Raw genomic sequence first — 27,813 nt, forward strand, 5'->3', positions numbered from 1 at the left:
TGGCCGCCTTCAGAGACTGGAGACTGGAGTTTCGCGCTCTTGTGGTTGGAACTTGCATGCGCCTTTGTGTGTAGTAAAAGGGGAGGGGGGGCAGTCAGCCAATCAGAAGGCGAGAGGGCGGGGTGTAGGGTTTGCGCGCCGCATGCGGATTGCAGAAGCAATGGAGAGTGAAGAGGAGGCGGCGGGGTTCCGCAAGGCGAGTGGCGGCTGTTACCATGGAGACGGGCGGTGGGGCGGGTAACCACGGGCCTGGTCTGCTATGTAACCCATAGCAACCTATCAGAAATGAATAGCTTTAGCGACACTCTTGTTGCTATGGGTTACTGCGCATGGAAATATGGAGAGCTGGCACATTAAGGGACCCTTCTCCCCATCAGGACTGCACAGCACCCCTCCCCCATAGACATGAGAAGAGTGGGAGGTGTTCTGTAGTGTGGTAGGGGAGAACTGAGCAGGGCTGACTCTCCTGCACTGAAATCCCAAGCAGTGCTGTCAGTCCTGCTTTAAAGTTTTCCCCTGAAGGACTACAAAACACCTCCCTCTTATGTAGATGAGAAGGGGGGAGGTGTTCTGTAGTTAATCCGGGTAGTGTAGAGCCCAGCAGGGCGGACATCATTGCCTCCGCTGCACTGAAATCCCAAGCAGAAATGTCAGCACTGCTTATGTTCTTTTCTGCAGGACTACACAACACCTCCTCTTGATGGGGATGAGGGGGGGGTTCTGTAGTCCAGCCAGAAAGAACTGGGCAGGGCTGACAGCACTATCTGCGCTGCACTGAAATCCAAAGTAACGTTGTCAGTTCTTCCCTGCAGGACTGCACAACACCTCCCTCACATAGAGATGAGAAGAGGGGGGGATGTGTTCTGTAGTGTAGTAGATAAGAACTTGGCAGAACTGACAACGCGGCCTCTGCTGCACTGAAACCCCGAGCAGTGTTGTCAGCCCTGCCCATTTCACCTCCAGTTGGACTACAAAACACCTCCAAACAGGTATTGTGTTTTGTACTTGCAGCCTTTTTAAACCAAAAATGTAATATCCTGCAGCTAACCAATCACTAGATTTTTTTTGCTTCTTCACAGCAGGGGGAGTGATACATCAACTTCCTGCTGATTGCAAAAGTGAAAGAACACACCCCCAGGCACCCTTTTAGACGTGTATGTTCCAGGGAGGATGCTGGCAGTGGATGCGCGGACAAATCAGACCTGCTTCTGCAACAGTATTGAACCGGAGCCATTGCGCGGCAGGTTGGCTCCCCTGGGTGAGCCGTCGTAGCTGTACGTCGGCTCTTTAAGACGCTGTAGCAGGCGCGCGCCCAATGCGCTTGTCCGGCGGCCGCGATGACCGCCGGGCACCTGCGATCGCTTGTGACAAAGCGAGAACCGGGATCTGTGTGTGTAAACAGACACATCCCGGTTCTGTCAGGGGAGAGGAGAGAGATCGTGTCTTCATACTAAGTAGGAACAACGATCTCTCTCCTCCCCTACTCAGCCACATTCCCCTCTACAGTTAGACACACCTCCCAGGGAACACACTTAACCCCTTGATCGCCCCCCTAGTGTTATCCCCTTCCCTGCCAGGGATATTTATATAGCAGTCAGTTGCTATTTTTAGCTCTGATCGCTGTATAAATGTGAATGGTCCCAAAAAAGTGTTAAAAGTGTCCGTCGCAATCCCGATAAAAATCGCAGCTCGCTGCCATTACTAGTAAAAAAAAAAAAAATTTATAAAAATGCCATAAATATATTCCTTATTTTGTAGACGCTATAACTTTTGTGCAAACCAATCAATATACTCCTATTACTTTTTTTTTTTTTTTTTTACCAAACATATGTAGAAGAATTCTGAAAAAATGATATATGTGTCGAATGCGCTACTTTACTCTGGATACACCACTTTGTGTGATTTCATACCTACACAAACATCATGCCCCCCCAAGTTTCTATATTGCATACAAATAATACCCCTATCTTTCACCCTACTAAATTTGTCCTGAATAAATTTCAACATAAACAAATACAAAAATTGATATATGACATTTCTAACCAAACTATAATGTCCAAATTCATGTGCAAAGTGCAGTAGTTGCAGAGGTATCTATAAATCCTTTCTTTACAACGTGTATAATTCGTGAAGCTTCCTGATGACGCATACTATGATGCGAAACGCGTAGAGGCTGCTGGGAGCTTTTTGTCATGTTATACGTCATTAGGGGTATTGTTTGTATGCAATATAGAATCTTGGGGGGGGCATGATGTTTGTGTAGGTATGAAATCACACAAAGTGGTGTATCCAGAGTAAAGTAGCGCATTCAACACATATATCATTTTTTCAGAATTCTTCACCTAGTGGTGTCTTTTTGATTGCAGCAACTTAATTTTATATTTATAAAAAAAATATATATATTTTTTTTTTTTTTTTGTGCCGGCAACACATTTATGCTCATATGTAAAAGAATACATATCGGCCTAAACTGAGGAAGAAATTTGTTTTTGTTTTTTTAGGGGTTTTTTTGGGATATTTATTATAGCAAAAAGTACAAAATATTGTTTGTTTGTTTTTTTTTTCTAAATTGTAGCTCTTTTTTGTTTATAGCGCAAAAATTAAAAACCGCAGAGGTGATCAAATACCACCAAAAGAAAGCTCTATTTGTGGGGAAAAAAAGGGCATCAATTTTGTTTGGGTGCAACGTCGCATGACCGCACAATTGTCAGTTAAAGCGACACAGTGCCGTATCGCAAAAAACAGCCTGGTCAGGAAGGTGGCAAATCCTTCCGGGGCTGAAGTGGTGAAGTAGCTGATCAGCACAGCTAATGTCTGCACCATCTAGTGGCCAGGAGAAAGGAGCATGCTGGTCTAAAGGGATGCCGGGATGTGTTCTTTTACTCAGGTTTATCGCTTGCCATCTCTCTTACTCTCTCTGCATCTGAATGTGTGACTAGAGCGTTATTGAGAGAGCAGAAGGATTTGTAGACACGAGCATAAAGGAAACAGATGCAGATGGGGGTCATTTTTTGTTTTTTTGACTTCAGTTACACTTTACCTGACACATACTGCTAAACTTGGCCTGGGTAATTAAGCTTTCAATGTTTCGGTCACAAAGGGGTCAAACTACCTTTGCAAAAGGGCTTTGCTCAAAGTTTTGTTTACATTTTTTTTTTTTTTAATCCTAAATATCCTGACAATTATTATTCACCTTCATTACAGGACATCGTCTCCAAATTGCTGCATTTGTATGTGGAGGAGGGGAAGACGAAAGGTAAGTCAGAGGATTCAGACATAGAGGAGGAGATTTACTAAAACTGGAGAGTGCAAAGTCTGGTGCAGCTCTGCATGGGAGCCAATCAGCTTCCAGGTTTTATTGCCAAATGGGCGTTTTTTGGGGACAGGGAGGAGTCCGTAGGGGTAACAAGACTCAGTACAACAAAATAGTCCACCAGGTAGCAATGAAAAAACCACACAGATAATCTACGTAGGGTACAGAGCAGAGTGTAGCGTAATAGGGCCAAGTCCAGCACACTGGGCAGAGATCCGGGCAGAGAGGGTTAAATCCAGCACACTGGGCAGAGAAGGTTAAGTCCAGCACACTGGGCAGAGATCTGGGCAAAGAAGGGTAAGTCCAGCACCTGGGCAGAGAGAGTGGAGTCCAGCACACTGGGCAGAGATCTGGGCAGAGAGGGTTAAGTCCAGCACACAGGACAGAGATCTGGGCAGAGAGGGTTAAATCCAGCACACTGGGCAGAGATCTGGGCAGAGAGGGTTAAATCCAGCACTCTGGGCAGAGAGGGTTAAGTCCAGCACACTGGGCAGAGATCTGGGCAGAGAAGGGTTAGGTCCAGCACACTGGGCAGAGAGGGTTAGGTCCAGCACACTGGGCAGAGAGGGTTAAGTCCAGTACTCTGGGCAGAGAGGGGTAAGTTCAGCACACTGGGCAGAGATCTGGGCAGACAGGGTTAGGTCCAGCACACTGGGCAGAGATCTGGGCAGAGAGGGTTAAGTCAGAACACTGGGCAGAGATCTGGGCAGAGAGGGTTAGGTTCAGCACACTGGGCAGAGAGCGTTAAGTCCAGGACACTGGGCAGAGAAGGTTAGGTCCAGCACACAGGACAAAACCCTCTCTGCCCGGATCTAAGTCCAGCACACTGGGCAGAGAGAGTGGAGTCCAGCACACTGGGCAGAGATCTGGGCAGAGAGGGTTAAGTCCAGCACACAGGACAGAGATCTGGGCAGAGAGGGTTAAATCCAGCACACTGGGCAGAGATCTGGGCAGAGAAGGGTTAGGTCCAGCACACTGGGCAGAGATCTGGGCAGAGAGGGTTAGGTCCAGCACACTGGGCAGAGATCTGGGCAGAGAGGGTTAAGTCCAGCACGCTGGGCAGAGATCTGGGCAGAGAGGGTTAAGTCCAGCACGCTGGGCAGAGATCTGGGCAGAGAGGGTTAAGTCCAGCACACTGGGCAGAGATCTGGGCAGAGAGGGTTAAGTCCAGTACTCTGGGCAGAGAGGGTTAAGTCCAGCACACTGGGCAGAGATCTGGGCAGAGAGGGTTAAGTCCAGTACTCTGGGCAGAGAGGGGTAAGTTCAGCACACTGGGCAGAGATCTGGGCAGACAGGGTTAGGTCCAGCACACTGGGCAGAGATCTGGGCAGAGAGGGTTAAGTCAGCACACTGGGCAGAGATCTGGGCAGAGAGGGTTAAGTCCAGCACACTGGGCAGAGAGGGTTAGGTCCAGCACACTGGGCAGAGAGGGTTAGGTCCAGCACACTGGGCAGAGAGGGTTAGGTTCAGCACACTGGGCAGAGAGGGTTAAGTCCAGGACACTGGGCAGAGAAGGTTAGGTCCAGCACACAGGACAAAACCCTCTCTGCCCGGATCTAAGTCCAGCACACTGGGCAGAGAGAGTGGAGTCCAGCACACTGGGCAGAGATCTGGGCAGAGAGGGTTAAGTCCAGCACACAGGACAGAGATCTGGGCAGAGAGGGTTAAATCCAGCACACTGGGCAGAGATCTGGGCAGAGAAGGGTTAGGTCCAGCACACTGGGCAGAGATCTGGGCAGAGAGGGTTAGGTCCAGCACACTGGGCAGAGATCTGGGCAGAGAGGGTTAAGTCCAGCACGCTGGGCAGAGATCTGGGCAGAGAGGGTTAAGTCCAGCACGCTGGGCAGAGATTTGGGCAGAGAGGGTTAAGTCCAGCACGCTGGGCAGAGATCTGGGCAGAGAGGGTTAAGTCCAGCACACTGGGCAGAGATCTGGGCAGAGAGGGTTAAGTCCAGTACTCTGGGCAGAGAGGGTTAAGTCCAGCACACTGGGCAGAGATCTGGGCAGAGAGGGTTAAGTCCAGTACTCTGGGCAGAGAGGGGTAAGTTCAGCACACTGGGCAGAGATCTGGGCAGACAGGGTTAGGTCCAGCACACTGGGCAGAGATCTGGGCAGAGAGGGTTAAGTCAGCACACTGGGCAGAGATCTGGGCAGAGAGGGTTAAGTCCAGTACTCTGGGCAGAGAGGGGTAAGTTCAGCACACTGGGCAGAGATCTGGGCAGACAGGGTTAGGTCCAGCACACTGGGCAGAGATCTGGGCAGAGAGGGTTAAATCCAGCACACTGGGCAGAGATCTGGGCAGAGAGGGTTAAATCCAGCACTCTGGGCAGAGAGGGTTAAGTCCAGCACACTGGGCAGAGATCTGGGCAGAGAAGGGTTAGGTTCAGCACACTGGGCAGAGAGGGTTAAGTCCAGGACACTGGGCAGAGAGGGTTAGGTCCAGCACACAGGACAAAACCCTCTCTGCCCGGATCTAAGTCCAGCACACTGGGCAGAGAGAGTGGAGTCCAGCACACTGGGCAGAGATCTGGGCAGAGAGGGTTAAGTCCAGCACACAGGACAGAGATCTGGGCAGAGAGGGTTAAATCCAGCACACTGGGCAGAGATCTGGGCAGAGAGGGTTAAATCCAGCACTCTGGGCAGAGAGGATTAAGTCCAGCACACTGGGCAGAGATCTGGGCAGAGAAGGGTTAGGTCCAGCACACTGGGCAGAGATCTGGGCAGAGAGGGTTAGGTCCAGCACACTGGGCAGAGATCTGGGCAGAGAGGGTTAAGTCCAGCACGCTGGGCAGAGATCTGGGCAGAGAGCGTTAAGTCCAGCACACTGGGCAGAGATCTGGGCAGAGAGGGTTAGGTCCAGCACACTGGGCAGAGATCTGGGCAGAGAGGGTTAAGTCCAGTACTCTGGGCAGAGAGGGGTAAGTTCAGCACACTGGGCAGAGATCTGGGCAGACAGGGTTAGGTCCAGCACACTGGGCAGAGATCTGGGCAGAGAGGGTTAAGTCAGCACACTGGGCAGAGATCTGGGCAGAGAGGGTTAAGTCCAGCACACTGGGCAGAGAGGGTTAGGTCCAGCACACTGGGCAGAGATCTGGGCAGAGAGGGTTAGGTTCAGCACACTGGGCAGAGAGGGTTAAGTCCAGGACACTGGGCAGAGAGGGTTAGGTCCAGCACACAGGACAAAACCCTCTCTGCCCGGATCTAAGTCCAGCACACTGGGCAGAGATCCGGGCAGGGCATGGCACAACGCGCACGTACTATCACAGGTTTTTCCTCATCTCCTCCGGCACTTCTTCCTTCTTGACTGAGTTGCATTTACCTATTAGCACCATTCAGTGCAGTGATAGGCTGCACCCAGGCTGAGTAATCACACCACACCCTGGGGCCGGCTCAAAGACAGCCAATGCTAAGAAGTGGGTGGAATTACGTTGGCTGCCATTATTCAACTCAGGAGACTGAGGACCTCTTGTGGCGGGAAGTATTAAGGCTCCATGACGGCCTGTGCTCAGATGAAGATACAAAACAAAGGGGTTCCCCTGGGTGGACTTTACTGGCACTTGCAACAAGTAGAGAATATAGGAATATGTAGGAAATCAAGGGGCAATGTAAAAAAGTACAAATTTTATTCGTATTCACAAGTACATATGGATAAAAACAAGCAATGAGTGATTTTGACTAACATAGTGCATGATACATAGTAGTCATAATGAACAGATAAACAAAAATAATAATGATGAAAACACTCTTCTCAAGCCCGACGCGTTTCGGGGTACTTAGTAACTGTACAATCCTTCTTCAGGGGCATAATCTGAGAGAGGGAGGTTCATCTAAATAAATAGGGAGAGAGGAAAGAAAAAGAAGAAGAAAAGGGTAAGGTAAGGGATAAGGCTAAGGGCGATATTGGATGGGGGGTATAGGGTGGTGAATAAGACACCTACCTGACTATGTGTGATTATTCACTCATGAAAGTTAGTTTTTTCTCTAAAAACAAGGAGAGCCATGGAAGGAGGGCAGGATATGGGGAGAAATATACGTATTGTAGATAGTTTAAACAAGGGTACTTTGGTGGTAAGAGGTGTAAGTTGGTGGGCTGCAGTCACCATGGAAGGGTGTGGCACAGACTCCCGTCCCGCCCGTCCCGGGCGCGCACACACCAGAGCGGCGTGCTGAGGTCACAAATAGGCGCCCCTAAAAAATAACAAGATATGGAAAGGACCTTAGAGAGGGGTCCAACGTAAATGGATAGAAAGTACTAACCTAATGTGTGGATAGTGTAGTTCAAATTAAAATTAAAAAAAAAAAAAAAAAAAAATAATAATAAAATAGTAGTCGGAAAAAAATGCAGGGAATACTTAAAGTACATCAGAAATCAGTTGCGTCCACGGGAGCGGCAACAAAGAGGTGCGGCTAATAATATATCCTAGTGGCAGCATGTTAGTGTATATAAATAAATAAATTAGGGTTTGAAGTTTAAACACAGTATACAGGGTAAGTACATAGTTGCGCACAGCGAGTAGTCGTGCTGAACATACGTACTGGGGGTACCCATAATACATAACATGTAGCTGGTATCTAAAATTTGAAAAGGATACATTGATGCTGAGCCTGTGTGGAAATGCTTCCAAAAACTTTTTTTGCAGAGACCAAAGTGAGAGTTAACTCAAAGATAGTAATGATGAATAATTAGTGTTGAAAATGTATGGAGGAGAACCTCCTGGAATAAGAGAAAACGGCAAGCAGTGATGAAAAGACATACCTTAATAATGCAGGTTAGCAGACTCACAACCAAGCATCCGGTATATGCAGCGGCTTGGTGTGGACTGAATAGGACTGGTTTAAGTAATGTGGCTGCCACTAGCAGCTGGCGTCAATAATGAGACACAGCTGTGTCGTGAACAGCATGGATCGGGACGCACTGGGTTGACCCCCCGAGGCGAGCGTGCGCGGCGCCGCCCCAACAGCGCGTGCGCGAACGTCACGGCGTTTGGAGCAGCGTCACGCACACCCGCCCCACCGGCACGGAAGTGACACTCCGGCGAGAGCGCATGCTCGTCCGGAGTGCCAACATGGAGGCAGTGGGCGTGTGCTGGAAAGACGCCCAAAACCTCACTAGGCGCCGCCCAGGAATTCCTAAGGCGGCTTACCGTGCCGGGCAGCCGCTCCGGCCGGACGCGACCTAAGGGAGGGGCGGGGAGAAGGAGAAACTGTCACACTAGGTGGCATGAAAAGGAGTATTAGCAATACTAATAACAATTGTTAGGGAGGAGTGGCTGCTGTCCAATCATATGACCTAGCTCTAATGTAAGCCTCCAAGTATGGGGAAAACAAAGAAGGAGGGAAGGAGATAGAAGCAAGGAAAGGAGAGAAGGGAACATCACAAAGGAATGGGATTAGACTGGGGATGGTGGGTTAATGCACAAGACAGTAAACATGCTGGAAACGCACAATGGGACAACCATGAGCAATGACCAAAATATTTCAATACACGTAGGAAATGTACATATGGTAGCATGTGCACCAAGTATATGCATATAATGGCAGAAAGTAAATAACAGACATACATACATTTTATACATTGCCAGAAATACTCTCAAAAATGTATATGGTGAACATGAATATAACATATTGTTAATATGGACCAGAAGGACAGAGAATATTACTATAAGCATGGCAAAACAACAATCATGGAAGGGGAAATAACCCGGCTGGCTGTGTGTCTGGAAACGTGGTCCCCCCAAGGGGAGGGAAAAAAAAAAAAAAAGGGGGGGGGGAGGGGGGGGGGGGGAAGGGGAGAAAAGGGGGGGGAAAAGAGGGGGGGAGGGGGGAAAAAAGCACGTGTCAGACACACATCCAGCCCGGTATACAGAAGTGTCAAGAAAAAACCCAGGAGCTGTAACAGAACAGTGAGGTATCCTAAGAGATGGCCATGGCCCTATTTCTCCATACCTCCAGAGTTGAAGCCTTGTAAAAAGGGCTTAAAGCAGACCGCTTCATTAAGGCCTGGAGGTATGGTGGCCTGAAGCAGATGGATCCATTTCAATTCTCGTTGGAGTAAAATTTTATTCCAATCGCCCCCTCTGGGGCTAGGGTGTATGCGGTCTAAAATTAGAAATTTAATAGAAGGAAATTTACCATCATGCACCAAGGTTACATGTCGTCCAAGAGGTAAATCAGGGTCGGCTGATTTCATGGAAAGGATATGCCTATATGCTCGTCGCCAAAATTCGAGTTTGGTCTTTCCTATATAGAAACAGCCACAGTTGCATTGGAGTAGATAGACTACTCCAATTGTTCTGCAATTTGCAAAGTGTTTGGGAAAAAAGGGTTTCCCGTTGGGGAGAATAGGGTTTTTTTGGGTGAGCATGTAGCCACAATAGTGGCAGGAGCCACAAGCAAAAGTGCCCCTATATTTGCAGTGAATTGTAGATGGTCTAAACTCACTATTGGTGATATGATCACCAATGGAGGTAGCTCTTTTGAAGGTGAAGTTGGGTTTTGCTGGGACAAAATGGCCCAGGTTGGGATCCAAGGCCAGTAAGTGCCAGTATTTTTCAATTATTCTTTTGGTTTGGCGGTGTTGCTGGTGGTATGTTGTGATGATACTAAGTGGGTAAGAATCTTTCTGTTGTTTGGTGGAGTGGAAAAGTGTTTGTCTGGGTTTTGTATCAGCTTTCTGGAACGCTCTTTTAAGGGATTTGTGGGAATAGCCACGTTGTAATAGTCTGTCTCGAAGAGCAGCAGCTTCTGTGAGAAAATTCTTGTTGTCTGTGCAATTGCGCTTAATCCTGATGTATTGGGAGTAAGGTACAGTAGGTGACCGCGATATTGTGTCAATCTCGCCGCACTTCTCGGCGAGATTTGACACCTACGAGCCCCGTCGCAGGGGCCAGCGCCGAGATGGCTCACTCATCGCGAAAGGAAAACTTTGTTTTCCTTCCGCGATGAGTGACAGGCAGTGCTGACAGCTGTCTGGTATGAATCCTGAGGCGGGAACACCGCGCCAAATTTTAAATGAAAAAACCGGCGTGGGTTCCCCCCTCGGGGGCATACCAGGCCCTTAGGTCTGGCATGGATTGTAAGGGGAACCCCCTATGCCGAAAAATCCGACAAGACAGCGGCGACAAGACAGCGGCAGCAGACCGGGCCCCTCGCTGGCAATAGAGCTGGAAGAAGATAGCGGTGGGGCCCGGGAGAAGAGGCCGAACACCGGGAGAAGAGGCCGAACACCGGGAGAAGTCGGAAGGGGACCCCCCGAAGTCGGAAGAAGACCCCCGGAGCTGACTAATAAATTATTCTTAAAACCTGTGTAGTGTGTTTTTTTTTACATTGACACTTTTCCCTAGGTGAATGGGTAGGGGTACCATGTACCCCAAACTCATTCACACAGGGTGGGGGGCCGGGATCTGGGGCCCCCCTTATTAAGGGGGGCTCCCGGATTCCGATAAGCCCCCCGCCCGCAGACCCCGACAACCAACGGCCAGGGTTGTCGGGAAGAGGCCCTTGTCCTCATCAACATGGGGACAAGGTGCTTTGGGGTGGGGGGGGCCGCAGGGCGCCCCCCTCCCCCAAGGCACCCACCCCCCCATGTTGAGGGCATGCGGCCTGGTACGGCTCAGGAGGGGGGGGCCGCTCGCTCGTCCCCACCCCCTTTCCTGGCCGGCCGGGCTGCATGCTCGGATAAGGGTCTGGTATGGATTTGGGGGGGACCCCCACGCCGATTTTTCGGCATAGGGGGTTCCCCTTACAATCCATGCCAGACCTAAGGGCCTGGTATGCCTCCGAGGGGGGAACCCACGCCGGTTTTTTCATTTAAAATTTGGCGCGGTGTTCCCGCCTCAGGATTCATACCAGACAGCTGTCAGCGCTGCCTGTCACTCATCGCGGAAGGAAAACAAAGTTTTCCTTTCCCGATGAGCGAGCCAGCGCGACATTCACAGTACCCTGTCGCCGAGAACCAGCGCGATGGTATCGCGCTGGAAACACAATCTCGCGGTCAGGTACTGTATGGAGTCGATTAAAGGTTTAGGGTGGAAACTGGCAGCATGCAGTATGGTATTACCGGCCGTGCTTTTTCTGAATAGTTTAGTGGAGAGTTTGCCCTGTCCATTCTTAAAGATCTCAATGTCCAAGAAAGTTACATGAGTATTGTCAAAGGACATGGTGAACATCAGATTGAAATCGTTCTTATTCATCCGTAGTATGAACTGCTCGAGTACATCCTCAGGGCCCTCCCATAAGACAAAAATGTCGTCTATATATCAGTGCCACGCTTGGATATGGTTGATGTAATGGGTGAGGGTGTCATCTGAGAAAAGGGCTTTCTCCCACTCCCCCAGGTACAGGTTAGCGTACGACGGGGCACAACATGTCCCCATCGCCACTCCCTGCACCTGGAGGTAGTGGGAGCCAAGAAAAGTGAAAACATTATGAGTGAGGATGTACTCGAGCAGCTCGATGATGAATTCGTTATAGCTGGGATCAGAGTGCATATCCCTCTGAAGTATATGCCTAATTGCTGCCAGGCCCAATACATGTGGAATAGAGCTATAGAGTGTCTCCACGTCAATGGTGACGAGGAGGGCTTTTTCCGAGACAGAAAGATGGTCTAAAATTTGTAAAAAATGGCTAGTGTCTTTTACATAGGATGCTAAAGATCGCACAAAAGGTCTGAGGTGTTCATCAATGAGTTTGCTTGCGTTCTCGCTTATTGAGCCTACACCGGAGATAATTGGCCTGCCGGGCGGGTCTACGAGATTTTTATGCACTTTGGGGAGTGCGTAGAACGTGGGGATCTTAGGAAAATTATTTCTCACAAAGGTCCAGGTAGTCTTACTGATGGTGTGATTGAGAAAAGCAGAGTCGACCAATGCGTAAAATTCTTTGTTATACTTCTCAACAATGGAGGCTGGCATACGACGATACCAGTCTGCATTGTTGAGAATTTTCCTACACATGGTAATGTATTGATGATTGTCTAACACCACAACATTGCCCCCCTTGTCCGAGGGCTTAATGGTGATGGTGTTATTGGCCTTAAGGGAGTGCAGTGCCTCTAGTTCTTTGGGGTTTAGGTTGGGGGGTTTCTGCTGTTTAATTCTGAGCTTGTCCAAATCGTTATTGACTAATTTGAGGAAAATAGATGCATTTGGACATGTGCTTGGTGGTGGACAAAGGTCCGATTTCTTCTTCAATTTTGAGGCCCCCGGATGTGGGTAGACATCTGAGTCATCTATTTGTTGGAGGATACGTGAGAGATCAATCTGATCAATGAGATCAGATGTATCACTCTCCTCCAATAATGCAACAAGTTGGTCCAAAGCTCGGTTTTCCTGTGGGGTAAAAATAGTTTTGGTGTCCTGTTTCTGGTACAATTTCCTGAGAATGAGTTTACGGATAAAAAGTTGGAGATCTTTATAAAGTTCAAATTTGTCTAGTTTGTGATCTGGACAGAAATTTAGTCCTTTCCTCAGGATAGCAATTTCGTGGGTGGTGAGAGAATGAGAGGATAAGTTGATAATACTCAAATCGGTATCCAAATGTGTGTCAGTGTTGGAAGAAGAATTTATAGTGTCAATTGTGTGTAGGTGTTCAGATTCGGTGGGGGTGGCTTGAGACCAGCAAGTACTAGGTCTAAAAAAGACGAGTCGGTGCGATTGGGCTCATGTGTATTTCTGGTGTTTGGAGGGGGAAGGAGTGGTTGTGCTTGTGTAGAGTGATTGGGCGTCGGGTCATTCTTGATATTTTCAAGGTGTGCCGGGGGAAGGGGATTGGATTTCTTTTCTGCAATAGATTTTTTTGGCTTGTGATCTGAAATGGGATCGCCAGAAAGCTGGCGTTTGGTGCCAAGGGAGGGTTTGGCTCTGGGATTGATAAGTGGGGGAATGTGTGACGAGGATTTGTTAGAGGGGGGATGTTGGGATGTGTGGGAACTCCTAATGGTCCTATTGTTTTGGTTCCATTTGTAAGCCTTGCTGGCTTCAAATGCATTTTTGTCCCTGTGAAATTTAGAATTTTTCTTAGTCAGAATGTTTTTGTTAAAAGATTCAAGGTGAATTTTAAGTTTGTTCTCTTTAATAGAGACTGAGGGATGTGTCTGGAATTTTTTAAGTTGTTCACAAATTTTAGTAATTTCAATGTCTAGTATTGAGGATCTTTTAGTGTATTCATCTATGAGTATCTGCATGAGAGTGCGTGAGCATGTCTGTAAAGCATTCTCCCATGTGGATTTGAAAGCTGCATCCAGATCTTCCAACGTGGGGAAGATCTGGATGCGGAGACCCAACGGGTTCAGGTTACTCTTTATATAGTCTTGGAAGGACCTGACGTGCCAGAAAAATGAGGATTTTTTCTCTAAGTTTTTAGGCTGAGTAATCACACCACACCCTGGGGCCGGCTCAAAGACAGCCAATGCTAAGAAGTGGGTGGAATTACGTTGGCTGCCATTATTCAACTCAGGAGACTGAGGACCTCTTGTGGCGGGAAGTATTAAGGCTCCATGACGGCCTGTGCTCAGATGAAGCGGGTGGAATGACACAGGCTGTCATTCAACCAAGGAAAGCGGGAACATCTTAAGGCGAAAGACAGTTACTAAGGTGCCAGCCCAGGGGGCGGGTCCATGACAGCCTGTGCTCAGAAGAAGCGGGTGGAGTCATGCAGGCCTTCATTCAACCTAGAAGAGTGGGGACATCTTGTGACAGGAAAAATGTACTGCAAGGGACAGTGGGAGATGAGTATTGTGGCAGGAAAGATGTACTAAAACACCACCCCAGGGGAAGGGGGTCCGTAACAGCCTTTGCTCAGAGTAAGTGGATGGAATGACGTAGGTAATTTATTCAGAAGACCGAGGACCTCCTTGTGGTGGGAAAGAAGGACGACTAGGGACAGCTGAAGGTGAGTAACCCCAGGAGGCAGGTCTGTGACAGTGACAGCCTTTGCTCAGAGGAAGTGGGTGGAATCACATTGGCCATCATTTGACCCCAGAGGGTGGGGACATCTTGTGGCGGGAAAGAAGTACTACAAGGGACAGCTAAAAGTGAGTATTGTGTACTGCTGAAGGGACAGCTGAATTATTGCAAGATTTGTGAAGCTCCAGGATGAGGATGACAATCTCAGGGACTCCTAAAAAAGAAAGTCCTACTCCGAGATTACTGACTTCTCATACCATGTAGTACTTATGCCACAAATCCACTGCATTTTATATTTTTGTAAAAAAAAAATGTTTTTACTACTGATGACATCATCAAAAACTCTCCTGTATAACTGGAGGAGGAGGCGGCTTGTTCATCACAGTCAAATAATTTCCACCTGTGTTATTGGGGTACATGTCCCATGATTCCTGGCCCATGTTACCTGTCCTTAGCCGGAATCACAGGTGGAGTTATAGGACTACACGGGGCGGACAGGGGACCAGTCCCAGTGCAGCTGACGATCGACCAAAAATGTATGGTCCCCCAAGCAGGAAATGACTCTAGCAGTGCCGGTAGGTAGAGATATCGTTGTATATATCGGGACTTTGCTTTGCCAGAAGACACCAAAGAGAGAGGGGTACAGTAATGGCTGTGCTTTGTAATTTCGATCTTTGTCTGGAGTTGAGCTGTAAAGGAGAAGTTCGGAGTTTTGAAATAAAAAAAAAAAAAAAAGCACACTTACCTCCATGCTCCATGCTACAGCTGTCCCTCACCGGCTCTAGGCTCAAGAACTGATCGATCACGTGACCACCAGTCTCTCAGTTCTCCGTCAGCTCTGAGCAGAGACTGTCAGTCACCATACTCCACTCTACTCCTACAGCATTCACCGGAGCGCCAGGCCGGAGAGGGGAGCAGCTGGCTTCAGCTCTCAGCCATGCACTGAGAGCCAGAACCAGCTGTCAATCAAGCAGCTGGGTGGATCTCGAAAATATTGTCGGGATCCATCCAGAAGTCTGGAGCGGCTCTGTGACGCCAGCCAACAACGGGACCTAAGGCCCTATTCGCACCTGGGCGTAGCGTTTTTCAGGCGTTTTGTCTTGCGCCATGCAGCATTTTTGAACTTTGGGCTTTTTTTTTTTTTTTTATTAAATAGGAAAAATGATCATCTGTTTCATCATTTGTTGCTATGTTTTTAGATTTTGTCATCTGCTTCCTCCAAAAACACCCAAATCTGCCCGATTCGAGCATCAAAAAAGGGTCCAGAACTTGTTTGGGCTTCAGGTGACTTGGAGTGGAGATGTGAACCATCTCCATAGAGAATAATGGATTTTTTTTTCCACTCAAGCGTTTTGTAGCTTCAGGCTTCAAGCTACAAATCGCTCAGGTGTGAATGGGACCTTAGACCGCTGTCGGCTGATTGTGGGTCAAAGTCGAGCAAAAGTATAACTCCTACACTCCTTCATCCCACAAGAGATGTACAGCCAAAAAAGGTTTTGGCTATATTTCTTTTTTTTTTTTTTTTTTTTTTTTCAATATAAATTTATTGAAAAATAAAGGTTTGAACATACAAAATGTCAAAAGTCAAGACATACGCCCCAACAATCTGGGGCGAGTAGAAAAAAAAAATAAAGGGGGGGATAGTAGTTTAAAAAAACAGAAAAATAATACAATGGGTCATGTATAAAACAGACCATAATGAAAGAAATAAAACCAGAAACCAGATTCCAAAATTAATACAATTTTCATGGGGTTGGTATAGAAATTAAATCCAGCCATCATACAAGAGTTAAAACGGGGACAGAGAGACAAGCGATAGAATACAACCTGCGTAATCATGTCCTAGAGAAAAATAACCACATTCTATAAATGATATCATATCTCTCTTTTAATTCTTATGAATGTCAGCTCCATCTAGAGGCCAAAATGTAGTATGATTCCTAAATGAGGTAGTTCAGAAAACTATACTACATTTTGGCCACTAGATGGCACCGTCAATCATAGGAATCAAAGAAAATACGGGGAAAATTTGTCCACCCACAAATATATGTGACATTTAGCCAATGAATGTTTTAAAAAATTGTCTTTTTTTTTTTTAGTTGGTTCCGATGCCTTATTAGTAATGGCCGAGTTTCTGAAAGTATTTGTCCATGGTAAGATGAACTTTAATCCATAGCATTTTTTTTTTTGTGTAAATAAAGACAATTGTGTATTATTATGTCATTGGTAGCAATATCAGGTGGGTAAGTGGGTGGAACTGGCTCATATGGGATGATTGACAGCTTCATGAAGACGACCTGCCCACATCATAAAACCTGAGACCAGGGTGGATTTGAATTATATCAAGTCGCTTTAAATCACTAGTAGAAAGGCTTGATTTAAATCATAAGTTTTAAAAAGCAACTGTCATCTCTTTCCCAAAGCGGCTCCTCCTCTGAGCGAGTTTGGGGTGGAGGAACTTGACTGGCCTGCACAGAGTCCTGACCTCAACCCAATAGAACACCTTTGGAATGAATTAGAGCGGAGACTGTGAGCCAGGCCTTCTCATCCAACATCAGTGCCTGACCTCATAAATGCGCTTATGGAAGAATGGTCAAACATTCCCATAGACACACTCCTAAACCTTGTGGACAACCTTCCCAGAAGAGTTGAAGCTGTTATAGCTGCAAAGGGTGGGCCAACTCAATACTGAACCCTACGGACTAAGACTGGGGTGCTATTAACCACTTCAGCCCCGGACCATTTGGCTGGCCAAAGACCAGAGCGCTTTTTGCAAAACGGCACTGCGTCGCTTTAACTGACAATTGCGCAGTCGTACTCCCAAAAAAAATTGACGTCCTTTATTCCCCACAAATAGAGCTTTCTTTCGGTGGTATTTGATCGCCTCTGCGGTTTTAATTTTTTGTGCTATAAACAAAAAGAGCGACAATTTTGAAAAAAAACACAATAATTTTTACTTTTTGCTATAATAAATATCCCCAAAAAATATATAAAAAAACATTTTTTTCCCCTCAGTTTAGGCCGATACATATTCTACTACATATTTTCGGTAAAAACAATCGCAATAAGCGTTTATTGGTTGGTTTGCGCAAAAGTTATAGCGTCTACAAAATAGGGGATAGATTTATGGCATTATCATTGATTTTTTTTTTTTTTTTTTACTAGTAACGGCGGCGATCAGCGATTTTTTTTTTTTTTTTTTTTTTTTTTTTAATCGTGACTGCGACATTACGGTGGACACATCGGACACTTTTGGCGTGATTTTGGGACCATTCACATTTATACAGCGATCAGTGCAATTTAAAAATGCATTGATTACTGTGTAAATGTGACTGGCAGTGAAGGGGTTGACCACTAGGTGGTGCTGTAGGGGTTAAGTGTGTCCTAGGAAGTGATTCTAACTATGGGGGGGGGGGGGGCGGCTATGTGTGACACGACACTGATCACCGCTCTAGATTACAGGGAGCAGAGATCAGTGTCCTGTCACTAGGCAGAACGGGGAGCTGCTTGTTTACATCAGCATTTCCCCATTCTTCCTCACTGTGAGACGATTGCGGGTATCCCTGCGGACATAGAGTCCATGGGAACCGTGGTTACAGAGCTCCCAGCGGGCATGCGCACACAAGCCGCCTCTTAAAGGACCACGTACAGGTACGTTCATCTGCCTGTACGCGCCCTTCTGCTGCAGTATATCTGCGTGAGGCGGTCAGGAAGCGGTTAAAGTTCATGCAAAGGCAGGCGTCCCAATACTTTTGACAATATAGTGTATGTGTGGCTGGTGCAGCCCACCCTTTTGTTGCCGCACATATATAAGTTGGGCGGTCCTAAAAGGCTTAAGGTGATTTGCGCCCTGGATGTGTAATGGTGAATGATCGTCTCTGTTGTGTCTTCCATACCGGCAGAGGCGGCGGCTCGTGCAGCACGTCAGGCCAAGTCAGAAGACTTACAGGCGGTGGATATAGAGCATGTGGAGAAGATCCTTCCACAATTGGTGAGACATTGCACACAATCCGGGGAGGTTTCAGACTGTTTTTTGTAGCAGATATTTATTTTTATGTTCTCTTCTTTAGCTACTGGACTTCTAGATAACAATTCTGGAGGAAAATATTTCTCGTATTCCACAATCCGCTCTGCCCAGTCGGCTTCCACCACCCTATGGAACAGATGTCTCCGCCGTCACCAAGGGGTTCTCCGACTGTTCAGTATGGCTATACATGTTTTCATTTCTATTGTTTTTGTATGCAAGGCACACAATAGGCTGTAAGCAGATACAGTTATAGCTACAATAAAAGTAAAAAAAAAAACAAAAATAAAAAAGTAGACTCACTGGTTCTTTATACCTCCATATATACTCCCTGGGAACTTTATTAGGTACACCTGTTCACTTACTTGGTAAGACAAATATCACATGGCAGCAACTCGATACATTTAGGCATCCAGACGTGGTGAAGACGACTTGCTGACGTTCAAACCGAGCATCAGAATGAGGAAGAAAGGGGATTTAAAGTGGATGTAAACCCGAATTTTTTTCTTTATGTCATAATGTAGAGCAGGGATATGCAATTAGCGGACCTCCAGCTGTTGCAAAACTACAAGTCCCATCATGCCTCTGCCTCTGGGTGTCATGCTTGTGGCTGTCAGAGTCTTGCTATGCCTCATGGGACTTGTAGCTCTGCAACAGCTGGAGGTCCGCTAATTGCATATCCCTGATGTAGAGTACAAGATTTCCTATCATTTGAGCCCAGTCTTGCCACAAAGAGTTAATCCAGCTCTGAGCAATCCTCTTTTATTGTTCAGTGAGATAAATCTTGACAAACAGAGAAAAACTTTGTCAAATCCTCCCCCTTGCTGTGAGTGACAGGTGATTTACATATCTCGTGCACTAGCCTAAGACATGCATTATTTTTTAATTCCCTCCCCCACTCCTTTCTTCAGCAGCTCTGCAAGGATTGGCTGTTCCACACCTCAGCATGATTTGGCATGCTGAAGTCATGTGGTTACTTTCCTGTCTTTTCACTGGATGTTAGAGATCATAGAAGAAGTTCAGTGTTAGAAATACACAGGAGAAAATGCATATTGACAAGGGGAGTGTAGAGGTGGGCGGGGAGTCTAATGACATCACGACTCCACCCACCGAGCTCCAGACAACAGACCCGCCCACAGAATCTGCAGTTTTTTGGGTCTCATAACAGACAGAGGGGGGACATTTGACAGGTAAAGATACATGCAGGAGACATGTATATCCTTATAGATAACCCCTATGGCAGTAGTTTAGAAAGGATGACATTGGGTTTACATCCACTTTAAGTGACTTTGAACGTGGCATGGTTGTTGGTGCCAGTCAGGCTGGTCTGAGTATTTCCAAAACTGCTGATCTACTGGGATTTTCACACACAACCTTCTCTCAGGATTACAGAGAATGGTCTGAAAAGGCCCGTTATTTCTAGCGAGTGACCATCTTGAATGAACACAGTGAGCGATCGCATACCAATCGCAAGCTGTGGGGGAGGTGCAGAGATTGCCCCCATGCCGCTATTCACTTGAATAGGTATTGTTGAACAGGGGGAGAATTTCTGCCTTGGCTGCACAGCATAGATCATCACAGGCCTTGATATCATTTGATATTTTCGGGGGGTGGGGGCCTGTCAGGTATGATGTAGGGGTGCTCTGTGATTTCTATCAGCAGCCCTCATAGCGGGTATTTCTCTTCACTCCTGAAGAATGGATAGAGGGGCAGGGAAATGGAGCAGAGAGAGGAGGTGTATAAGACCCCCATACACACGATTAGATTTTCTGCAGATTTTTGTCTTCAGATTTACCAGAACCATGTAGTAGAAGGGCCTGCCTGATTGCATACACATTGAAACTCTTAAGGTTTGACCTCATATTATATGGTTTTGGTAAATCCTGAAGACAAAAATCTGCAGAAAATCTAATAGTGTGTATGGGGGTCTTAGCCATGGGCCTGTAAAGCTAGCTGTGTGCAGGAGCCCTCCAGTACTGCTGACAGGCAGCAGGAGGCGCTGTTCTGCAAAGGATATCTGCCAGGCTGGAGTAAATACATGTGCAATTAGTTTAGTTCCAAATTCCTTTTTTAACGAATTTTGACAAATTCCTTAATTCGGAAACATCAGAATTAATGAAAACCCATTTAGCAGGTTTTTCTGAACATTCAGAAATCTGGAATGATGACTATTAAATTATAGGTATTGGAATTTCCTTTCAAATTTGGCTGTTAGTGAAGGTAACTGATACAAATTTATCCGGAGTTACGAATTATGCGAAATAACGAATGGAACGTAACGAATTAATAATAAATAACAATAATAATAAAAACTTTTTATGAATATTAATTTATTATTAATTCAAGCCGTTCCATTCGTTTAGATGCGGCATTCCTTATTTCGGATAATTCGTAACTTTGGATAAATTCGTATTCGTTACGTTCACGAACAGCCAAATTTTAAAGGAAATTCCAATACCTATAATTTTATTAGTTATTATTTAGAATTTTCATATTTTCTTTCTTATTTTCGTATTTTCTAATTGCTACCATAACGAATGAGCCAAATTTGAAAGGAAATTCCAATATCTATAATTGTAATAAACGAAAATTCTAAATAATTAACTAACTATTAAATTATAGCTATTAGAATTTCCTTTCAAATTTGGCTGTTAGTGAACGTAACGAATACGAATTTATCCAAAGTTACGAATTTTCTGAAATAACGAATGCCGTATCTAAACAAATGGAACAGAACAAATTTAATAAATAATAATAATAATACATTTTTATTATTATTGTTTTTTATTATTATTAATTTGTTACGTTCCATTCGTTTAGATGCAGCATTCGTTATTTCGGCTAATTCGTAACTTTGGATAAATTTGTATTCATTACGTTCACAGCCAAATTTGAAAGTAAGTTCCAATACCTATTATTTAGAATTTTCGTTAACTATTAAATTATAGAGATAGCCAAATTTGGAAGGAAATTCCTATCTCTATAATTTAATAGTTATTTAGAATTTTCATTCACTATTAAATCATAATTAATAGGTATTGGAACTTCCTTTCAAATTCGGCTGTTAGTAAACGTAATGAATACGAATTTATCCAAAGTTTTCGTAATAGCGAATGCCGCATGTAAACAAATGGAACGGATCTAGTTAATAATAAATAATTAAAAAAAAAAAAAAAAAGTTTATTATTGTTTTTTATTATTATTAATTCGTTACGTTCCATTCGTTTAGATACGGCATTCGTTATTATGGATAATTCGTAACTTTGGATAAATAACTTCGCATTGGTTACGTTCACTAACAGCCAAATTTGAAAGGAAATTCCTATCTCTATAATTTAATAGTTAACGAAAAACTCGAAAAAATAATAGGTATTAAAACGTACGTTCACTAACAGCCAAATTTGAAAGGAAGTTCCAATACCTATTATTTAGAATTTTTGTTAACTATTAAATTATAGAGATAGGAATTTCCTTTCAAATTTGGCTGTTAGTGAAGGTAACGAATACGAATTTATCCGATGTTACAAATTATCCGAAATAACGAATGCCGCATCTAAACAAATGGAATGGATTGAATTGAATTAATAATAATAATAAAAAAATTTTATTATTGTTATTTATTATTATTAGTTACGTTTTTATTTGTTTAGATACGGCATTCGTTATTTCGAATAAATGCGTATTCGTTATGTACACCAACAGCCAAATTTGAAAGAAAATTCCAATACCTATAATTTAATATGATAAATAAATAAAAATCTTCCGAGCTACCAATAATATATTAGGATGAAAGCCTTGGAAGAAACATCCTGTTGATGCAAAGAAATGTAATAACGCCTTTAAGCTGCTGACACCAGTCACACTCCCATATGTTGTGTTTAAATCAATTATATATAAATTTTGTGCTGTGTAATTATCTCTACATAATACTGCAAACTAAATATTCAAACCTGCTATCAGTCCATAAAGTGCAAAAATAAATAAATGTATCCCACTACGTAAGTGCGCACTTGGACTTTATGGACTGATAGCAGGTTTTAATATTTAGTTTTCAGTATTATGTAGAGATATTTACACAGCGCGGCACAATATTTATATATAATTGTAACCTATAATTTAATAGTTAGAAAATCCGAAAACTCGAAATGATAACGAACTATTAAATTATAGGTTACAATTATATATAAATATTGTGCCGCACTCTATAAATATCTCTACATAATACTGCAAACTAAATATTTGAACCTGCTATCAATTCATAAAGTGCAAAAATAAATAAATTTATCCCACTACGCAAGTGCGCATTTGCACTTTATAGATTGATAGCAGGTTTGAATATTTAAAGTATAAGATGAAACAATCAGCGCCACAAGTAAAAAAAATATTGTGATGTTTAAATAAGATAACCTAATAATAAACGTGCACAGCTGCTAAACATTCCAAGTGGTACACCACACTAATTTCAAAATGGATAGTAAATAAATAAATGTAGCGCTATGTGTAAAATTATAAATATAAAGTGCAAATCTCTAAAATAAATAAATCCTACATATAAATGAATAGTCCATTAAATGAAAAAATTAAGAAATAAAACATGAAAAACTCTTTGTGTGATCAGTGTATCCACAAATTTCCACCACAGTGATTGTTCGTCCTCAAAAGGAGTGCACACCAGTAAAAATGCGCGCTCACCTCCCAGATGAGTCAAAACTCGTATGCGGATCTCCCCACCAGCTCTTTGCTCTCACTTCCTCTTCCCAATCAATGGTGGGTAATCCAGATGGCTCTTTTCTTAATGGTAACTCAGCTCATTAACATCCAAAGAAACGAACCACCTCCCAGCTTAGCTCAAGATTCCATGAGTGTAGTAAATAAGTATAAGAGACCATAGTGTTCTCCGTATACAAATTTATTCAAAGCCCCCAAACAGACAAGTTGCACTTACAAGATAAAAACTTTTAAATTCACATAAAAACCTCCAGAGTAGCACCGCCGTGTCCACATACACAGTGCCTGGCTGAACGTGACTATCAGCTCCTCCCTTCTAGACGCGTATCGGCCAATCACAGGCCTTTCTCAGTAGGTTTGAATATTTAGTTTGCATTATTATGTAGAGATAATTACACAGCGCGGCACAATTTTTATATATAATTGTAACCTTAATTTAATAGTTAGTTATTATTTCGGATTTTCTTTCTTATGCCCCGGACTTTCCGACGGCAAATGTGCGATCAGACCTTGTTGTTGGAAATTCCGACCATGTGTAGGCTCCATCGGAATTTTTCCATCGGAATTTCCCGACACACAAAATTTGAGATCTGGATCTCAAATTTTCCGACAACAAAATCCGTTCGCGTAAATTCCGATCACGTGTAGACAATTCCGACGCACAAAGTTCCACGCATGCTCGGAATCAAGCAGAAGGAGCTGCACTGGCTATTGAACTTCCTTTTTCTCGGCTCGTCGTACGTGTTGTACGTCACCGCGTTCTTGACGTTCGGAATTTCCGACAAGATTTGTGTGACCGTGTGTATGCAAGACAAGTTTGAGTCAACATCCATCGGAAAAAAAAAAACATGGATTTTGTTGTCGGAAAATCCTACCGTGTGTACAGGGCATTATTTTTGAATTGTGATCATAACGAACGACCACGAAAAACCCCCAAAAAAAAGAACAAATTTTTCGGCAGTGCGCATGTCTAGTAAATACTGAGGAGGAGAGCAGAGAGGGGGATGGAGCATGCTCGCGGACGATGTAAAGCTGAACGGATGCAAGAAACTGGGAGCACTCTTCTCTCCCTATATTATCCAGGATGTGGGCAGTAAATATTCTTTTAATTTTTTTTTTTATTCCGCTTTCACGGGACGGTTTTGTAAAAAGTCTTTCCAACACGTTTTCTGCCACAAGCCCTAGAAGCTCTTAATTTGAGAGAGCTGTCAGCCAACATCTAATACCTTGTCATAAGTTTTCCCAACTCTTCAGCAACACCACCCTGGAACTAGCAATAAACAGGCCATTACCATGTCTGTGCCTTTTTTTTTTTTTTTTCCCGTCATCTCATCATTGCCAAAATCAACATGGCTGGAGAAGAGTGCGCTGTCACCCATCAGACCGGCCTATTAACAGTCATACAAAGGCGTCTGTGCAGTGTGGAGAATGGTATTCTGGCAGGTACCTGCCAATCAATCTATATCAGGGATTAGATAAGGGGAGACTCACTGCTTATCTCTGTATTAAACACAAACAGGGCAGTTAAGCTGGCGATTTGTTCTTTTGCTTTCTTACCAGTAGATGGCGATATTTATAAAGAAATGATTTGGCTTTCATATGAATGTTCTCCAATCCACTGGTACATAATTCTTGTCTGCAAAGACAACTGGCTGTGTTTTATTATATAATTATTACAAGATATTTATAAAGACCCCACAATTCAAGCAGCATTATTGATTCAACATTAGTTCCTGTCAAACAGCGGCTGCAAAGTCAGACTATGAACTTTGATCGATCGAAGTGGTAGGGCCATGGTTCAGAGACCGGGCAAAATTTGCACAGTATATAGCCAACCTAAAGCGCACCTTCAGTCATTTTGTTCAACTTTCCATCTATTAAATCTTTAGCCTTTATTGTTTTTTTAACTTTGGATAGTAAAAACATTTTTTTTTTTCTGCCAGTAAATACCTTATACAGCCCATTTCCTGTTTCTTGTCTGGTCATTGGCCCAGGCTTATGACATCGTGCACAGCTCTCTGTCTCACTTTCATGAGAGTTTGCCAAAAAGGGAGGAGGACGAGTCATAAGAGGGCCAATGAGAGCTGGAGGTGTGCCTCTGTGTAAATCCAGGAAGTGAACAGGCAGCAGCTTCAGCTGCCCACAGTTAAATTGGATGCAGCCAGACTCAGTGGAGGGAGATTTCTGCAGCATATCTGGCAAGTACAGAATCACAGTATATATAAAATAATATGCAAAGAGGTTGGAGGGAAGCTTCAGAATGGCAAGATGTTTTTATTACAAATTATGTGAGCAGACGGCAGTTCCTCTTTAACTACTTCAGCCCCGGAAGATTTTACCCCCTTCTTAACCAGGGCACTTTTTGCGATTCGGCACTGCGTCGCTTTAACAGACAATTTTACTTTACACCCAAACAAAATTGACGTCCTTTTTTTCCCCACAGATATTCTTTTGGTGGTATTTGATCACCACTCCGGTTTTTATTTTTTGCGCTATAAACAAAAAAAGAGCAACAATTTTGCAAAAAAAATCTTTTTTACTTTTTTGCTATAATAAATATCCCCCCAAAAAGTATATTAAAAAAACCACATTTTTCCCTCTGTTTAGGCCGATATGTATTCTTGCACATATTTTTGTACAAGAATAAAAAATCGCAATAAGCGTATATTGATTGGTTTGTGCAAAAGTTATAGCGTCTACAAAATAGGGGATAGATTTATGGAATTTTTATTATTTTTTTTTTTTTTTTAGTAATGGCGGCGATCTGTGATTTTTATCGTGACTGCGACATTGCGTCGGACACTTTTGACGCCATTTTGGGACCATTGTCATTTATACAATGATCAGTGCTATAAAAATGCACTGATTACTGTGTAAATGACACGGGCAGGGAAGGGGTTAAACACTAGGGGGCGATCAAGGAGTTAAGTGTGTCCTAGGGAGGTGTTCTAACTGTAGGGGGGATGGGCTACCACTGACATGACAGCGATCACCACTCCCGATGACAGGGAGTAGTAGATCTCTTTCATGTCACAAGGCAGAACGGGGAAATGCCTTGTTTACAAAGGCATCTCCCCGTTTTTCCGATCCGTGACACGATCGTGGGCCCCCAGCGGACACCGAGTCCGCAGGACCCGCGGGCATGGTCACAGAGTATGCGGCCGGCACGCGTGCGTCCACAATGTAAATGTAAGTTAACCTTTTCAGACACAATGAAAGGGTGAACTCTCGACGTACACACTCCCCATCCTCTGGTCCCCACTGTACTTACCCCTGTGTGTGATGAGCAGTCCTGAGTGCCCCTGCAGCTAAGTGTAGTGGTCAGGGATTTAAAATCCCCACTTTTCTCTGTCTATTTTCTGCAGGGCTTCCAGGACGGATCAGAGTGATTCTGATTTGTCAGCAATTGATCGTTGCTCTGATCCGTCCTGGAAGCCTTGGAGAAAAGTGGGGATTTTAAATGCCTGACCACTACATCGGCTGCGTGGGCCCAGACAGCTCATCACCTACAGAGGTCAGCACAGTGGGTACCAGGGGGGATTGGGGAGGATGTACCCTGCTAGTTAGCATTTTCATTTTTTTCTAATAATATGAACTTACAGCGTCTTGAAAAAGTATTCATACCCTTTGAAATGTTCCACATTTTGTCATGTTACAACCAAAAACGTAAATGTATATTATTGGGATTTTATGGGATAGACCAACACAAAGTGGCACATAATTGTGAAGCGGAAGGAAAATGATAAACGGTTTTCAAAATTTTTTATAAATAAATACGTGAAAAGTGTGGCGTGCATTTGTATTCAGCCCCCTTTACTCTGATACCCCTAACTAAAATCTAGTGGGACCAATTGCCTTCAGAAGTCACCTAATTAGATCTCAGTATAAATACAGCTGTTCTGTGAAGCCCTCAGAGGTTTGTCAGAGAACCTTAGTGAACAAACAGCATCACGAAGGCCAAGAAACACACCAGACAGGTCAGGGATAAAGTTATGGAGATGTTTAAAGCAGGGTTAGGTTATAAAAACATATCCCAAGCTTTGAACATCTCACGGAGCTCTGTTCAATCCATCATCCAAAAATGGAAAGAGTATGGCACAACTGCAAACCTACCAAGACATGGCCGTCCACCTAAACTGACAGGCCGGGCAAGGAGAGCATTCATCAGAGAAGCAGCCAAGAGGTCCATGGTAACTCTGGAGGAGCTGCAGAGATCAACAACTCAGGTGGGAGAATCTGTCCACAGGACAACTATTAGGCTCGGTTCACGTATAAGCTGCATGCAGCTCACAACAGGGGTCCGGCGCGGGCTGGTTCACCGTTTCAGGTCCGATTTCAGCCCGAATTTAGGGCTGAATTCGGACCTGAATTGGATCAAAAGACGCACTGGACCTGATGTGGAGATATGTGAACTGGCTTCATAGAAAGCTGGTCAAAATCTCCTGCTATCCCGCGTCCAATTCGCAATGGGAACCCACCCTTAGTCGTGCTCTCCACAAATCCGGCCTTTATGGAAGAGTGGCAAGAAGAAAGACATTGTTGAAAGAAAGCCATAAGAAGTCCTGTTTGCAGTTTGTGAGAAGCCATGTGGAGGACACAGCAAACATGTGGAAGAAGGTGCTCTGGTCAGATGAGACCAAAATTGAGTCTAGAGTCTGCAAAAGACTTGAGACTGGGGCGGAGGTTCACCTTCCAGCGGGACAACGACCCTAAACATACAGCCAGAGTTACAATGGAATGGTTTAGATCAAAGCATATTCATGTGTTAGAATGGCCCAGTCAAAGTCCAGACCTAAATCCAATTGAGAATCTGTGGCAAGAAAAGAATGCGCAAAAATGTCCCT

The 27,813-nt window shown here is 44.6% G+C and overlaps 1 protein-coding gene across 1 annotated transcript; it reads left to right on the forward strand.

The window, feature by feature from the left end:
- Positions 1-82: 82 nt before the first annotated feature.
- Positions 83-18,707, forward strand: CENPX (centromere protein X). Its single transcript, XM_073607930.1, has 5 exons — positions 83-196; positions 3,205-3,256; positions 16,317-16,370; positions 18,120-18,208; positions 18,288-18,707. Exons 1-5 carry the CDS (start codon positions 143-145, stop codon positions 18,300-18,302), a joined length of 264 nt encoding a protein of 87 aa, XP_073464031.1. The 5' UTR covers positions 83-142; the 3' UTR covers positions 18,303-18,707.
- Positions 18,708-27,813: the final 9,106 nt, after the last annotated feature.

This window comes from Aquarana catesbeiana, linkage group LG12, assembly GCF_042186555.1.
Source record: "Aquarana catesbeiana isolate 2022-GZ linkage group LG12, ASM4218655v1, whole genome shotgun sequence".
In the NCBI taxonomy this organism is placed as follows: domain Eukaryota; kingdom Metazoa; phylum Chordata; class Amphibia; order Anura; family Ranidae; genus Aquarana; species Aquarana catesbeiana.